This window comes from Anolis sagrei, chromosome 6, assembly GCF_037176765.1.
Source record: "Anolis sagrei isolate rAnoSag1 chromosome 6, rAnoSag1.mat, whole genome shotgun sequence".
NCBI lineage: Eukaryota > Metazoa > Chordata > Lepidosauria > Squamata > Dactyloidae > Anolis > Anolis sagrei.
This window is the reverse complement of record NC_090026.1, coordinates 15992554-16009561: the sequence shown is the minus strand read 5'-3', so window position 1 is coordinate 16009561 and position 17008 is coordinate 15992554. Positions and strand designations below refer to the sequence as shown.

At 47.7% G+C, this 17008-nt stretch overlaps 1 protein-coding gene across 4 annotated transcripts in view; it reads left to right on the top strand.

Moving 5' to 3' along the window:
- The window catches only part of SRCAP (Snf2 related CREBBP activator protein), a 33326-nt gene extending 17928 nt beyond the window's left edge, over window positions 1-15398 (top strand). For 2 of the 4 annotated variants that reach the window (XM_060780215.2, XM_060780217.2), the window contains exons 20-34: window positions 144-493; window positions 1019-2077; window positions 2164-2334; window positions 3876-4106; window positions 4412-4726; window positions 6115-6347; window positions 6495-6859; window positions 7039-7241; window positions 7362-7531; window positions 7973-8169; window positions 8455-8569; window positions 8917-9045; window positions 9140-9322; window positions 9663-9746; window positions 10154-15398. In XM_060780215.2, the coding sequence (XP_060636198.2) occupies window positions 144-493; window positions 1019-2077; window positions 2164-2334; window positions 3876-4106; window positions 4412-4726; window positions 6115-6347; window positions 6495-6859; window positions 7039-7241; window positions 7362-7531; window positions 7973-8169; window positions 8455-8569; window positions 8917-9045; window positions 9140-9322; window positions 9663-9746; window positions 10154-14098 (7750 nt within the window). In that variant the 3' untranslated portion in view covers window positions 14099-15398. The remainder of the gene's footprint in view (window positions 1-143; window positions 494-1018; window positions 2078-2163; window positions 2335-3875; window positions 4107-4411; window positions 4727-6114; window positions 6348-6494; window positions 6860-7038; window positions 7242-7361; window positions 7532-7972; window positions 8170-8454; window positions 8570-8916; window positions 9046-9139; window positions 9323-9662; window positions 9747-10153) is intronic. The other 2 variants (XM_060780214.2, XM_060780216.2) reach the window with 2 other exon arrangements.
- Window positions 15399-17008: the final 1610 nt, after the last annotated feature.

Sequence of the window (17008 nt, the reverse complement as noted above, 5' to 3'; positions counted from 1 at the left end):
GCTCAGCTAGTGAGTTTCACAGGTCCTACTCAGAAAATATCCTTGCACAGTTAAGAAGTAGCAGTATTTGTGGTTGAAGTCTGTGTAAATAAGGTCGCCCTATAGAGAAAGGTCCTAGTATCATATATTTTCTTCCTATTTAGGATGCTGCAGCCAGTGCCCAAGCCGGAGAACCGTACTGTGGTGCTGGTGAACAGCCCTCGCCCCACAGCACCCCTACAGAGACCTATCACTCCTGTGCTCTCAGAGCCACTGACTCCTGCCTTGGCCCCCATTCAGCACCCAAGCTCTGTCTTACCGGGTCCTGTGCACCCCTCTGCGTTCCCTGTGTCAGTCAGTCTCCCACTCTCTGTCCCCATGTCTCCCACACCCATTACTATGTCGATACCAGTGCCTCCTGCTGCCAGATCACAAACCCCAACTCTAGTGCCTCCTCTGAGCCAGAACAATACAGCTGCTGCCCTGCTGCAAGGCCAGTCCTCCACTTCGCAGGGTAAGGTTCTATTAATGGCAGGGGTTAGGGAAAGGGGGGGGAGGGGGGGTTGCTCATTCTGTTCGCTGAGCTCTAGTGCTGCATGATTAGAATGTCATTTTATTTGTTTGAATGATAGTCACACATCCTGCACTTGATCCCATGCCCTCTCTCCATTACTGCAGCTGGTACTTACTCTATTGCAATGTTTACAGCCCGGCCATGGGGCCAGTAATTTACCGCCATGGTTAGAGGATTGCAGCTTGATGAGTCTGAATTGATGTTTTTATATGTGCATGTGTTTTATTTTATTGTATTTTATTTATATTGTGTTCACTTTTAAGCTTGTTTTTAGGCACGTTGTGCCATCGGTAAGCCATCCCGAGTCACTTCGGGAGATGGTGGCGTGATACAAGAATAAAGTTGTCATTATTATTATTATTATTATTAGTCTAAATCTAGGTGTGATGACTACAGGGAGAAGCATGTTGCTCATGTGTAATGGGGCAACTTTTAAAGGGCTTCCCTTTCTCTTTTTTTCTACAGTTTTGTCTGTGCCGATGACTGCAGCGCAACCGGTCCCAAACTCTTCACGACCCCTCTTCCCCCCAGGTCCTATTCCTTCCCCTGCTTCCTCACTTAAGCCTGTGTCAGCCCCCACAAACACCTTGGGCATATCGCCTGGGGGGCAGCAGCCTATCATTAGTACCTTGGGAGTTTCTTCTGTGGGGCAGCAGCTGCCCATCAGCACCTTCGCTGTATCCTCTGTGGTGCAGCCACAACCACCTGTTACCACCTTGGGGGTGGCCCCTGTGGGTCAGCAGCAGCCCATCAATACCTTAGGGGTTTCACCTCTGGGTCAACAGCAGCAGCCCATCAACACTATGGGGGTACCTGCTGTGGGCCAGCAGCAGCAGCCCATGGGAATTTCCACCATGGGCCAAGGGCAGCAGTTGCCCATCAACACCTTGGGAGTTTCCACCGTGGGGCAGGGGCAGCAGATTCCCATCAACACTTTGGGAGTGCCCACTGTGAATCAGGCACCACAACTCATTAACACCTTGGGAATTTCCACTGTGGCGCAGGGACAGCAGTTGCCCATCAACACTTTGGGAGTGCCCTCTATGGCCCAACCACCACTGCTGCCACCCATTAACACCTTGGGGGCCTCCACAGTGGGGCAGGTGCAACAGCAACCCATCAGCACCATGGGTGTCTCCCCTGTGGGGCAACAGCAGCAGCAGCAGCAACAACAGCAGCAGACCATGAATACCATAGGGGTTTCTACTGTGGGGCAGCAGCAACAGCAACAACAGCTGCAGCAGCCCAATAATGCCTTGGGGGTCTCCACTGTGGGGCAGCAACAGCCTATTAGCACCGTAGGGGTTTCCACTGTGGGGCAGCAGCCCACCAACACTTTGGGCTCCGTTCCTACAGCCCAGCAGTCTACTAGCACCATGGCCACTGGCACTGTTGCGGGCATGATGAAGCCCTTGAACATCCAGTCTGCTGTGCCCACCTTGCCTGGCTACAACTTCACAACAACGGCTGGGCCTGTGCAGCAGAGACTTTTGCTGTCCCCGGATATGCAAGCGCGATTGCCCTGTGAGTATCGAATAGCCAGCGGAAAGGCAGTGGTACACCATGGTTGCCTCTCTCCCAAGTCTAACCATCTCTTTTTTTCACTGCAGCTGGTGAAGTGGTAAGCATTGGGCAGCTTGCCTCTTTGGCCAACCGGCCCCTGCAGAGTGCTCCAGGCAGCAAGCCCATCACCTTCCAAATCCAAGGCAACAAACTGACCTTGGCAGGTACTACCCAGGTGCGCCAGATCACGATGCCTCAACCAGCGCGACAGCTTCCAAGTAGGTAAACTCCTGTACCCCTGCATTTTTCCTCTGTGTCCCGTAAGAATCCAATTCTGTGTAATACGTGTCTTAATTATAATACTTGTGAGAAAAGTAGTTCTGTATTGCTCAGGTCCAGGCTGTATTTTCCCATGTGGACCTGCCCAGACTCTTGAGATCCTCGAAAGAGGCCTTTCTTTCTGTCTCTCTTTCATTGCAAGCTCGGTTGGTGGAATGAGAGAGTGGACCTGTTTTCTCTGTGACTGCCCCTTGATCCTGGAACGCCCTGTCCAGGGAAACCAGAATGACTCCCTCCCTGCTGTCTTCTGATGGCAGGCTAAAAAATTATTTCGTCAGACGGGCTTTTAAAGAAGAAAAAACCAGGAGACACTGTATAGTACAGGTATTGGACTTCAACTCACACAATTCCCAACAGCCTACCAGCTGTCAGGAATTGTGGCAGTTGAAGTCCAACAAAACACCTGGAGGGCTGAAGTTTGCCCATGCCTTCTATAGTACTTTAACTATTTTAACAATTTCTAAGTGTTATAAATGATTTTAAATTATTGTAGGTTTAATTATTTTTAATTTTATATATGTCTTAGTCTTAAATTGCATGTATAAATGTTGTGAGCTGCTTTGGTCCTGGATCAAAAGAGAAGAATGAAATATGAATAATAATCATAATAATCACAATCACGGATTTGTTGTTTTTTGCTTTGCTTTGCTTTTTTGCTTTTAAAAAGCTTGCGAAATCTCTTCAAGTGAGCATTCTGGAGAGAAGGTTCTAGCCAACCTCCTCTGACATGCTTGTTTTAGATGTGCAGGAAGTTCTCAATAGGAAGGAATTATCCTTCCTATGTGCTGTTCAAACTGGACTGATCCCGTATTAGGTAACTTACTTTCTATTCTCAGTTTGTAAATTCTCCTGAGAAACAGAACAGAAAAGTTCAGCGGTACAATTGCAAGCAGGATTGGAGGGGGAAAACCATAGTTATTGTAAAGGGGAGAGATCACCTGAGATTGTTAAAGAGATAGAGTAGACTCTCAGTGAACTGGATAAATGTAGTTTCTGGATGCTTTAGAGTTACTATAAAAAGTAGGCCTAACTAATACCATATCCCACAGTATACTACACCAAAATTCTGTGTTGACTTGATATTAATATTGCAATACAGTAATTAATAGCAAATAAAGACATAATTAATAAATGTCTTACAGTATTATATTATTATCTATTTTGGTTGTTTAAGCACTCTAGTTGCTCAAGTTCCAATTATCTGAGAGCCTACTATATAATGAAAACAAATGGGTGCCAGCGTGATCTTTCTTTAAAAATGTGTGGATGTAGTCCCTCTAAGCTCCTGCTGGTTCTTTGTGAGCCACCCGGTGACCCGAGGGATACAGTAAATACCAGAGCCATGCCTGGCATTGAGGGCCACTCTTTCTTTGGTGGGCTCTCTGCAGGAAGGGCTTACATGTGCCCTTGACTCCTGCCACTTCTTGCCCGAGGACCAGGAAATGGAGAGGGCAACTCTCCCTTTCACCTTTACTTCTAGGGAATGTAGTTCACCTGGTATCCGCTGGAGGGCAGCACCACATCATCAGCCAGCCCGCTCAAGTGGCTCTGATCCAGGCTATGGCCCAGCAGGCCGGGCAGGCTCCGGTTGGTGTGCAGGCTGTGCCAGGCCACCAGCCCCCCACCATCCTGCCAAGCCCATCTACCAGCACAGCTGCTGCCGCTGTTGCCTCCACAGCAACCATCAGTGTCCCCATTGCTGCCACCCAAGGTCAGTAAATGCCTAGTTCTGGAAGAGGGAAATGTTTTGGAACTTTGGGGATGGGGTTGAGTGTAAAGACCCTAGGGTTTTGCCTGCTTCTCCTCTAGACTTCTTCCCCCCACTTTCTGTCTCAGTGTTTGAGTCATCTAGGCCTTTTTCGGTCTCTTGTTCCGTGAGGGATCTCCCATGCTGCTCGATAAGCTGCGTTGCCTTCTGCTTTCTATGCCAGTCTAAAATCTCATCAGTGACTAGACATGATCTGTTCTCTAAGGTAGCTCCAGTTCAGCATTTCTCCTTTCTTCTTGCTACTGCAGTGCCCTCCTCAGGAGTGAACAGTTCTGGGGTGGTGAAGATTGTGGTGCGCCAGGCCCCTCGAGACGGCCTGGTGTCCCCCTCGGCCGGACCCCACCAGCCACCCTTGCATCCTGCAACACTGAGTGCCACCGCTCTGCCGCCAGTTCCAGCAGCCCTCATGGCCCAGCGAGCCTCACTTCCCACACAACCGGTCAGGCTGACCACTCAGACGGTGGTGCCAGGGAGGGCGCCCACACCAGCCCCCCTGCAGGCTCTAGTGAGACCTATGCTGCGAATGGTACAGACGTCAAACCCCAACATGGAGCCACAGCTGGGTAAGTGTGTCTCTCTTCACCTTTGGGAGGCCTTAAAGTTCTGTGGTCGCTTTTGGATTTGAAGATTACATAAGCCAACAAAATCAAACTTTTTGTAATCATCAGAAATGAGAGTAGCACCGTTTAAATATTTTTTTAAATGCTGATTTTAAATATGTCTTTATTTTTCCCCCATCACGTCAACCTTTTTGAATATGATGAATGGTACATTACAATGGACTACTGTAAAGTCTGCACATTTCACATCATATTCGTGTAACACAAGCCAACAAGTATTTTTATCAGATATGATTTTAGGTCATTCTTGTAGAGTTTTTTGTGCTGAATTCAGATCTGTGTTTATGTTTTCTGTTTCAGTTTTTGCGACAAGGCTAATTGAATACTTAATGTTACTACAATGTTTAACCGCATAATTGCCACAACGTAATAATATCACCCCAATTTTGGGGGTTGCAAAATTGGTATTTTTGTGTTCCTCGCATAATAGTCACAAGTCTTTGGGGATGAGTCCTCCTTCCCTCCTTCCTTTCTCCGAAGGCAAGGCAGTTTGGAAACTATAAAATGGAGGTCTCTGTAGTTCCACTCTTCCCTCCTTCTTCCAAGGCAAGGCAGTTTTGAAAAGCCTGACATAGAGGTCTCTGGAACTTTGATCTTCCCTCCTTCCTCTTTTCTCCAAAAAGCTCCATTTAGATTTTTGTAAACTGCCTTACCTTTGACAAAACAAAGAAGAGAAGGGAAATCTTTCCTCCTCCTTTTTCTGAGACAAGGCAGTCTTCTTTTTCTGAGACTGGATCATCCCTCCTATTATTCTTCCTATCTCAGAAGTAAGACTTTATTAAAAAAACAACGACCCAGAATCCAAAGAATTAAAGGCAATTTTTTTCATCTTGCGAGTCACACACCTCTTTTTGGCAACAGTCAGCAGTTATCTGTGAACTGTTAGCAGATTATTCAAAAAAGATAACATTAAAGGCTGCCTCATTTGCAGTTGCAGCCCAGGAAATCCGAGCTAAATTTGTAAAGTCCACAGTGGAGGCTAGAAAGGGAAAGGGAAACAGTTTGTGATAATACAAATCAGATTTTGTTGTTGTTAATCATGTCTGTGGGGATTGTCACTGCTGCTGTGATTTGAAAGAGCTAGTTTAGAGAATATGTTTTAATGTTTATATTGGAAAGTGTATACTGTACTTTTAAAAGTTGTATATTATTTGATATCGTGGCCTTTGACTAGTACCATAAACAACTCATTCACACCCCTTTTTGATTTTAAAAAATAGGATTAAAAAGTGTGACTGCTAGGCAATAAAATATGGAATTTTAAGGGTCAGGTCAGGATTGTTAGTGCTTTCCATTGCCTGTTCCCTTGATTCTTTGGTTTCCTTCTACAGTCACAGCATCCTCTCCTTCTACAGTGACTCCGTTTGTTGTCACACCAGCTGCTGCTGTTCCTGCCAATGCCTCTCCTGCGATAATTTCGCCAACCACCTCCAGTCCAGTGCCCAGGGAAGAACCCGAGGTGTTACTGTTGCGCTCCACAACACCGACACCGCCTCCCCCTTCTCTCCTGGCCCCAAGGCTCCGGCGGCAGCCCCCTCCACCACCCCGTTCACCCTTTTATCTGGTGAGTTGCCTGACTGAAAGACCCAGGTTCTGGGTCCTAGGTTCCTAGGGGAGGACATTCAAGTAGGTGGTGTGGATGTTCAGGAGGATGTGAGATGGGAAATGGGACTGGGTTCCTCTTTGTCTGACTGACAGTACTCCACTTTAGGAATCACTTGAAGAGAAGCGGAAGAAGCAAAAGGAAGAACGCATTGACCGTCTTTTCCGCCTCAATGAGCAACACTGCAACCTTGTGCCCATTTATGGTACTGAGGTGCTGCGCTTTTGTTCAATCTTTCCCCCATCTCCTCCTCCTTGGAAGGAGGGGGAGGAGGGAAGTGAAGAGCAAGTTGTGGCAGTCCAAGAAGTCAAACCTCAAAGCTCAAGAGGAACTGGTTATACTAACTGCTATGTAGCACAAGTTCAAAGGGACCCCCATCGCCTTGAGGCCTACTGGCAGCGATCAGATACCATTTCTCAGGCGATCATGACACCACAGCAGCGAATTGAAGAACTGTCAAACATTATAGAAAGGTAATGTTGTTTTCCTGAACAGAGTGAAAGTGTTGACAGAGAGAGTGTAAAGAAGCCTATCTGGTTTCCCAATTTTTCCCTGGGAATTATGACTTTAAGTCCTGGAAGGAACATGAGACTTTCCAGAGGGCCTCTGGCGTCTTCCTGTCCTTTCTTTAGCCTCTCTTCTCTTTCTGCAGGTTCATATTTGTTATGCCTCCTGTGGAGGCTCCTGCCATCACCATGCACAGCTCACACCCACCCCCATCACTCCTGCTTCAGCAGGCTGTCTTCAAAGAGACTCTGCGGCAGGAGCTCTCACCCCACGCCAGCTGCCTGCATCGTATCGTTTGCAGCATGGGGACTCAGTTCCCAGACCTCCGCCTCATCCAGTATGACTGTGGTATGTGTGAAGGGTAGGAGCTGCATGACACTAGATGGGAATGAGAGTTAAGGTCAGGCAACTTGGTAATTATTATTTTTCTGTCTTTTATCCAATTATTCTCTCTTTAAAAATCCTCAGGAAAGCTGCAGACCTTGGATATTTTGTTACGGCAGCTCAAGGCTGGCGCGCACAGAGTCCTAATTTTCACTCAGATGACTCGTATGCTGGATGTACTGGAGCAATTTCTCAATTATCATGGGCATATCTACCTGAGGCTGGATGGGAGCACCCGGATAGAGCAACGTCAGGTAGGAGACTGCCCCCTGTTGCCACTTCTTGGGCGCTAGGACAATGTCCTAAACAGAAACAACTTTGACAATAGGCGTGAAAAGATTTGCACCAAAAGTTGAAACTGAAAGGTAGAAAGTGATTGCCTGCACTCAGATTAAATTAAGAAACATGCCCTCTGAGCTTTTGCCATTGACTGGAGGACAAGTGGTTCCTTGATTTAGACATTGGAGTAAAGGTGATGCATTAAAGGAGTGGTCTTAAGTCATCCTTTCAGGTAGAACTTTTGGTTGGTTCTGTAGTTCCGGAGATGAATGATAACTTTCTAGGCTGCAGAATTGAGAGTATTGTTGGTATTACTCTTCTGGATTTTACTGTATTTCCTTCCCTGAGCAAGGAAGTGAAAACAATCCTGGATTTTCTTTCTCTTTTGGACTCTGGTTCCTTTTCTGATTTGGCAGGCACTCATGGAGCGTTTCAACGCAGATAAACGCATATTCTGTTTCATCTTGTCGACACGCAGCGGTGGTGTGGGAGTGAACTTGACGGGGGCTGACACCGTGGTGTTTTATGACAGTGACTGGAACCCCACCATGGATGCCCAGGCTCAGGATCGTTGCCATCGGATTGGGCAGACACGGGATGTTCACATCTACAGGTTCGCTGGGCTCTTTGGCCAGCCTCTTACACTAAAGCACACCAATAGTTCAAGTTGCTCCTAATAAGGTCTACACTGATGGTAGAAACTCCAGAATTGTGATCACAAGTCAATGCCAAAGTCATTAGGAAATGCCGGGATCAAGGCTAGAATGTTTAGTGTGTTAAGCCCCCTGAAGAATGCTTTTTGTCAAAGGGATTTGGGCAGTGTCTTTGATTTTATAGTGCAGATGTTGTGGTGCACCTTCCATAATTTTTAAAGTTAGCTCTGTATTGTCCTTTTTAGATTGATCAGTGAAAGAACGGTGGAAGAAAACATCCTGAAGAAGGCAAATCAGAAGAGGATGCTCGGAGACATGGCTATTGAGGGGGGAAATTTCACTACGGCCTATTTCAAGCAGGTAATCATGCAAATTGTGTCAATGCTCAGGGCAACCTTTGACAGGATTGCTTTATAGCTAATACTGCCTTGATAATACTATACTCTAAAATAGGCACCCTCAAACTATGGCCCTCCAGCTGTTTGGGCCTTCAACTCCCAGAATTCCTGACAATTGAACAAGCTCGTTAGGGCTTCTGGGAGTTGGAGGCCCAAACAGCTGAAGGGCTGCAGTTTGAGGATGCCTGTTCTGGGAGGAGTCTTGAAATGCGATTCTCCCCCCCCCCCCCCCAAAAAAAACCCCACTTTCCTAGTGAGCTGCTCACTAGTGAAGGGCCATTTGTGATTTCCTTGTTTCTGTACTTACAGCAAACCATTCGTGAGCTTTTTGACATGCCACTTGATGAACCAGCTAAGAAAGAAGGGGAGTTCCCAGCAGTAGCACAGGAGGATGAAGAGGAAACCATGGCCACCAAGCAGACCCAGATTTTAGAGCAGGTGAGTTTCTTTTACTTGGCCACAATGGCAAATGTAAGGAGTTTGCCCTCTTTTGCGAAGGAACCTTGCTTCCCTTTCCATGTCTGGCTTACAGGCCCTTTGCAAGGCGGAGGACCCTGAAGACATCCGGGCCGCTACCCAGGCCAAAGCAGAGCAAGTGGCTGAGTTGGCAGAATTTAATGAGAACATCCCTCTGGACTCTGAGGACAGGCCAAGCAAGGAAGAGGAGGAGGAGCTGTCAAAAGCTGAGCAGGAGATTGCTTCCCTGGTAGAACAGGTATGTGGTCTCTTAGAGCAAAAGGTGCAGTGTTTTGCCTGCTTTTGAGCTTCTGCGATCATGGTCTCTGTGAAATACGCATATTTTGTGTTTTTTTGTGCGCATGCACAGACAGCTTCGGAATCTTCTAGAAATCTCTTAGACACTGTTAGACTGTATCCCCACCCATTTACCCCGTAGAGTATATATAGCCAGTAGGAGGAGCTCCTGCCTCAGTTCCTTTTATCCGCCGTTCTCGCAACAGCTAGGGAATCTTCCTCTAATTTTTCTTTCTTATTCTGACTGATAGACTTACCCTTTCCCTGAAAAATCACCTGTGAATTTCTTTTACCTTTTGCAGCTCACCCCCATTGAGCGCTATGCCATGAACTTTTTGGAGGCATCTCTAGAGGACATCAGTCGGGAGGAGTTAAAGCAGGCAGAGGTAAATTCCTTATCCCCCCATTGGGGCTATCCCTCTTCTGCATGGTGCCTCATCTGGCCAGTGCAGCTGAAGCTATTTTGCACAAGTTTGAAACGGCTGTATTATTTCCCCATTTGAAGTTGGTCAGCTCCTTGGTCTGATCCAGCTTAAAAGGCAGCCACATAGTAACCATCTTCCAGGCTGTTGCAAATCTTTTTTCGTCTGGACTTGCAACCTTTCATGGAGATCACATACATGACAAAAGGTTTGTAGACTAAGCCTCTGTGGGTTTGCCACAGAGCAGGGGCTGGTTATTATAGTTAGTTTAAAGGAGAAGGGAAGTGGACTTGGTCTTTGAAGGCTTGCTGGAATGAGCAAGTGGTGAACCTCTTGGGATGCCCACTGAACTGCTTCTCTATTTTGGCCAGGAACAAGTCGAAGCAGCCCGCAAAGATATTGATCAGGCTAAGGATGAGGTTGTCTTCAAGCTGCCTGAGGATGAAGATGAAAACTGTCTCCTTGAGGAGACGTCCAGCAAGAAAAGCAAAAAGGCCAAGACTGCGAACCGTGGAGCACCAGAGAGGACAGGCACCCGCATGAGTGAAAGGCTGCGTAGCTCTCGCCTTCCGCCCCGAGAAGGAGACAGTGGGGACAGTGAGTCCACCCAAGCAAGGCTGTCAAGTCTTCGGCATCCCCGAGTGGCGACTGGTGAAGATGATGACACTCTGCCCCAAGTAGCTCAGCACACACGAGGTGCTGCTGTGCGCAGAGAGCAGGAGCGGGAGGAGAAGCTTGTTTTGAACACCCGGAGAGCTGTGCCCCGTCGAGAAGAGCCTTGGACTAAGGTCTCAGCTGCTGGGGAGAGGGGACAGAAAGCAGCCTCACAAAAAACTGAAGTTTCTCCTTCTGGTGACAGAGTTTTGAGAACTAATCCTCACAAGGCAGAGACCCTAGTTGCTGGAAGTAAATTGTTCCCAGTGACTTCACAGAAGATGGATGAAGGAGCTGCTGGTGACAGAGTTCTGAAAGGCAGCCCTCCAAAAGCAGAAGCTCAACCTGCTGGTAAGTTGCTAGAAGGTCCTCCGCAGATAACAGATTCCAGTTTGAATAAAGCACCAAGGTTAGGTCCACAGAAGTCCGAGAAATCACCCTGTTTGGATAAACTGCAGCCCAGCTCTTCTACACCTGAAGCACTAGTATTAAAAACACAGATCTCACAGATACAGCCACAGGAACTTGATGCCGAAGGAACCAAGTTAAAAGCAGATATGAACATGCAAAAACAAAAGGAAATGCCCCAACTCAATTCATCAGTCCCCGAGTTCCATACTGCAGAGAATATCTCAAATATGGAGTTACTGGAGCCGCAGGCACCAGCTGATATTGCAAAGACCAGCCTAGAGATCTTGGCCATTGAAGAGATTGCACCAAACCTAGTACTGCCCATTACCACTCCAGAACTATATTGTGAGAACAAACCAGATGCTGCTTGTGAAAGTGACATCCCATTGAACGAGCAAAAGGAGACCTTACCCAGGCCAGAAAAAGAAGTGGATATGACTGACAGTTATGATGCTTTGGACCAAGAATCACAGAATTCTGTGGATGAGGCACCCAGAATGGAAGCTGCTCTGGAGGTCACACCTCCAGATGATGATGATAGAAAAGTACCGGATGCACCTCCCATTGAAAGCCCAAAGGAAGCTGCTGATGGTTCGATGCCCACATTTGAGAGTGAGATCCCCAAGATAGAGGTTCCTGTATCCACTTCCTTTGACCACTCCATGACAGCTGCTAGCTCCCATCTTCATGTGGAAACTTTACCCTGTGTCAAGGAACAAAATGGTTTGGAGCAGCTTCCAAAAACTAAAGAGCTGCCTTTCCCTGTTTCAGACTTTGCTGAGGTTCCCCATCCTGAAATTGCCTTAGTTGAGACTGAATTACTCACTACAGACCAAGCTAGCAGAAGCAGCAGCAGCCTCATGGAATCACCCAAGCAGGGACAAGAAGTGGTGGAGAAAAACTTTCATGAGGATGAACAGCCCATCAAAGAAGCAGAGATTACCACCATATCTCCGGGTGCTGTCTCTGTACACGAGAGTTCATCAGCTAGTGGAATCTGTCCAGGAACCACCTCTTCAGATGACAGTCTTTCACCAATCAAAACACGCCGCCGCCGCACCAGTGCTGATGTACAGATCCGGCAGAGCTATCAAGACCAGGATAGTCCCACTGCCAAAGTCTTACGGAAGTTGCCAGGGAGGCTGGTCACAGTGGTGGAGGAAAAGGAGCTAGTTCGCCGCCGCCGGCATCGTGTGCATGAACTGGATGCGTCTGATAGCTCCATGATGAGTCCCAGCAACAGCTCAGCCCAGAGCGGGTCGGAGCCAGAAACTTCATCCTCTGGTAAAGAGTTGCCCCTGTTGCGTGACTTGCCAGCCCGCCGGAGAATTGAGATGGAGAGCCGAGCAGCGGCAAAGGAGAGAGATGGAATCTCGAGAGGTGAGCTTTTTGCCAGCCCCTCCACCGAGCCTGTCAAACGCAAACGAGGGCGTCCCCCCAAGAACAAGAGCGCTGAGAGTCCGATGAGCCTCCCTCCCCTTCTTGAGCCAACCTTGGAAGCGAGCTCTCAAAATAAAACACCAAAGCAGACAGTCCTTGAGACAGAGTCCCAGAGAAAGAGCTCTGAGCAGATGACACCTGAAACCCAACTCCAAATTAAGACTTCCGAGTCAAGCATACCCCAGACCCATCCCCGAAGTGACATAACTGAGAGGAAGGTTACTGAGTTCCAACTTCAAAATAACCCCGAACAGAAGATATCAGAGATCCAACTCCAAGGGAAGACCTCAGAACAGAAGCTACCTGAAATCCAGCCTCAAATTAAGACCTCCAAGAAGGTTTCTAAGAGTCACAATAAGACCTCTGAACAAAAATTGTCCAAGACTCAACCCAGGAATAAAGATTCTGAGCAGAAGCTGCACAAGACCTGTAGACAAAAGGCTAAGTCTCCCAAGGATAAGCGGAGTAGTCCAAATGATTCCCCAGTAGAAAAAAAACGGCGTGGGCGTCCCCCCAAGCTTCAGGAGTCCCCCGTTGTTTCTCCTAAGACTTCTGCTTCAAAAACACTACCAGCCACAGCTGCAAAACCTGACCTGTCCCCCAAGTTAAAAAAGCAGCTGAAAAAGTCCTGTAGATCCACTGCTGTAACAGAGGCGACACCTGAGATACACAAGTCAGTAAATCCGGCTCCCAAAACGACTTTGGTCTCAAAAACACCTTCGAAAGCACGGAATCGAAAGTCCATGCACCCCAAATCCATGTCACAGTCAAAACCAATTTCGCTAGAACTTTTGGCAAGTCCCCTTAAATCACTTTCCAAATCACCCACAGAGATGTGTGAAACTCTTGCCCCTCCCCCTAGTGTGGTTTCTGCAGTGGAAACTTCCACAGAGATGGAAGAAAAGCCGCCTTTTCTCCCTCCGCCACATATGGCCTCTGAAGCCTCCCAGTTGCTGGATTCTCCACCCAAGCGGAAGAGAGGGAGGCCCCCAAAGAACACACCACCTCCGCGTCTGGAGGCAGCACCACCGCCTGCTTCCACCTCTGACCAGAAAATCTCCCCTAAGATAGAGAAGTTAGCAGACCCTGCCTGTAAACGTCAGAGACGAAAGAGAAATGATGAACTTGGCCCGTCGTTGTCCAGCCCCAGCCAGAGCTCACTAGAGGATGAGGACAATCGCCCGCTCACCAGGCTTTCTCGGCTCAAGCGTGATGAGAAGCCAGAGCCGAGTTCAGCTCAGTCCTCCCCAAAGAACGTAGTCATAGAGGGTGCCTCATCATCGGAGAGCAGTGCTTGGGAACAAGTTCCCAGTGAGACCCCCGGCCGTTCTACCCGCCTGCGGCCTGGCAGCCTTGTTCCACCACTGGAATGGGAGATTCATCGGCGAAAGCGGCGCTACTCGTTGGGGAGCAGTCAAGTGAGTGATAGGAGCAAGTCACCTGCTCCTCAAGCCTCTTCGGACCAGGAGGGCAGAGAGTCTGAATCCTCCCCAGAGTCAAACAGTAATAATGGTAATCGTCAATCCAAGCGCCAGTGTTGTGAGGCTGGGGTGCATGGCAGAAGGAGAGCACAGAGGCAACGTCCTCGTGGTGGCTCGGCTGACCGGGTTCTCCGTAGTGCAGCAAAGCCTGCTGACACTACCAGCTTGGCTCCTTCCCCAGTTCCCACCAGGAGGGCGGGCGCTAGTTCTGCTGCTGCTGCTGCCTCAGCAGTGGGAGTCCCTGGGGTGATTTCTTCATCCAGCGCCCCCTCCCCAGCTACCCCCGTTACCTCTTCACTAAGTAACAGAGGTCGTAAACCCAAGACGTGATGATGGCAGCGCAAGAGATTCTGCTATCACTTGTCTGCGCGGATGGATTGGCGGCCTTCTGTTCCCACTCACATACCGTAAGCAGATCTAGTCCGCCACCGCTTCCCTTGTTCTCATCCCTCCTGTTCATATGGGGGGGGGGGGGGTTGAGGGTCAATCTCTGGGGCTTAACTCCCTCCCACAGCTCCCTGCATTCCAGATTGACTGTTAGAGTATTACTTGAAAGGAGGAGAAGGAGATTGCTGGTGGCGACCTGGCTGTTCATTCCCAGGTGCTCTTTCTCAGAATAAGGCGAGGGCCCCTCTTGCTTGAAGTTGCCAGTTCTGGGTGCATGGCTCAGTTGCGCCACCCAAGAGAAAGGGAGAGGACCAGCACTTTTCACAATGAATTCTGTGACTTCATGCTCGTGGGCTGGGGGTGTAAGCGCTGCAGCTCAGTAGAGCTGTGGCCCTTCGAGATGACAGTAAAGGGCTGTCGCCACCCCTAGACTCCCCTATCATTTGACTACCACTTTGGGAAGCTTCAGCCCAAGTGTTCCTTAGGCTTACATCCTATTTTAAATGGTCACAAGTTGGGGCTTGGTATCCCCCATCCTCTTTTTCCTCCCCTCTGTCTGCAGGGAATGCCCATCTGATTTGTAACACAATTAGCTCTTACTTTTTTAATGGCTTTGGGTTGGTTTTTAAATGACAGTGACCAAAAGCTGGGTCCCTTTCCCTGGCTACCCGTTCTGATTGTCTCCCGCTTAATCCGTTCACAGTTTAGGGCCCTTTAGAGGCTCAAGGCGGTGGGAGAGTTGACCCTTCAAAGTTGGGGATGGTGTAAGGCCCACCTCCCAAAAAGTCGTGCTCTCGCCTTAGGCACCACCACCATCTGGGGAAACTGTCTTGTTTTTAACAATGTAAATTGCAGCTCACTGCTCCAAGGACTTGTTGTGGGCTTCTGAGTTGGGTCAGATCCCTCTCCTTTTTCCCACCACTGTACAGCTCTCTTGTTGTAAAATAGGTTCTTTTGAACATAATCTATGCAAAGGTTATTTTGTATAGGGGAGCACAACGTTCCCTCCCCTCCTCCACCGCAGTGGGATTTGTGGGTAGCGGCAGCAGTTCTCTGGTTTTGGGGAGGGGTGCAGTTGGGGTGGCGGAGGGTGAGGTGTTCCCATGGAGCTGTCTTTCCTACTGAAGCATGTTCAGAACTTGTACAGAAGACCGATGTAATCTTTCTTCAGAATAATGCTATGAATAAAGTGTTAAAAAAACAACAAAAAACAAAACAACAAAAAAACAACAACAGCACACCATTTGCGTCTGTGGAGTCTTCTTTTCCCATCATGGTCAACTGTGAATCACACATATGGTAGTTTCTTACTTCTCAGATCTAGATACTACTTAACTGGATCTTGGTTTTTAACTGGAGGTAGTCTTTGTTAATCGCTTGCCATCATATTTTTAAGCACAATGTTGGCAGAATGTTCAAACTGTTTTTCCCTATATGCTACAGTCAGCTTTTGATAACTGCCACATTGTGGCCAGGTTAGTTCTCGTAGGAGGAGGTTCCTTCCAGATTTTATTCTCCAGATGTAAAGTGAATCTATTCCCATTGCATATTTATAGTTCACAGAATGAGCAGAGTAGGTTTTTATTGTCATACACCAGAGCAGGAACACCTCTGACCTGAAACGCCACACCAGCTTGGTAAAATCAGCAAGCAGTGTATTGTAGAATATCTGTAGGCAGAGCAGTAAAAATAGTAAAAACAGTAAAGGTCCAAAATCCAAGGTAGTCCTTAAGCTTCAAAGGAAAGCAAGCAAGTTCCATGAGGACCTAGAAATTCATGAAACAAGACACTTAAAACCATGAAACAAAACACCAGGAAAGTCCCATAGGCAAAATTTAAGCTTGGTAGAAAGTTGGTACAAGAAACTCAGAGCACTTGAAAGCAAGACTGTGATAAAATAATGTTGACTGAGGCAACTGCCTCCCACAAATCATTATAAACCTTTTCCAGATCCCAAAACTGGAAGGAAAGCATTTTTCTTGACCTTCCAGATAACAATTTGCTATCTCTCTTTCGCTGTAGCCAGACTGATCGTCTCAGTTTCTGAAAGTTCTGCATCTCTTTACTAAAACTTTGCTTTCTGACTAAGGTTTCACTATCCTCTCCCTCATTAAGTCCTGTACCTGACAAATCAATTTCAGGATCATTTTCAGACAGTTGCTCTGAGAAAAGCGGTGACAGGCCTCTCAGGAATGTGGCCTTGTGAATCTTCCTGAAACAATTCAGGCCTCTTCTGATCTTAGGTCAGGCCCAAGCAGCCCCTCATCCCCAATACCATCAGAAACATTCCTATCAGGAACAACAACATGGACATCATTCCCATCGTGAACATCAGACACAATCACAGGCTGACATACAACACATATAACCTTTAGTAACATGTTCCCCCAATCTGTACTGGCTTCTCTGTTGACTTAGGCACCCTTTCACTTCTCAGAGTACTATCTACAACCATTCAAAATAATCTGTTATGGCAGTGAACTGCTGTGTTCTGGTCTCAACAATTTACCCATGCCAAGTTCCCTCAGCCATAGCCAGCAAAGGACATTGGATAAATGCTGGGGGTTTCATCCAACAACATACAGAGTCTGTTTTCACTCACCACAGAAGTAAAGCAACTTTGCACCCACCATATCAGAAAGGCAAAGAGTTGGGAGCCACCCAAAAATGAGCCAGGAGCATTTAACTTGTACAGAGCTGGACCAATTTATCACAAAATACATTTTAGGGTTTTAATATATGTCCAACGCCCATGAATATAGAGCCCAAGTGCTTTAAAGAGTCCTGGAAGAGGAAATCATGACTAATAATTTAATTCTGTTTTGCCACACGCTTTGGAAGGTGCTCTTGATT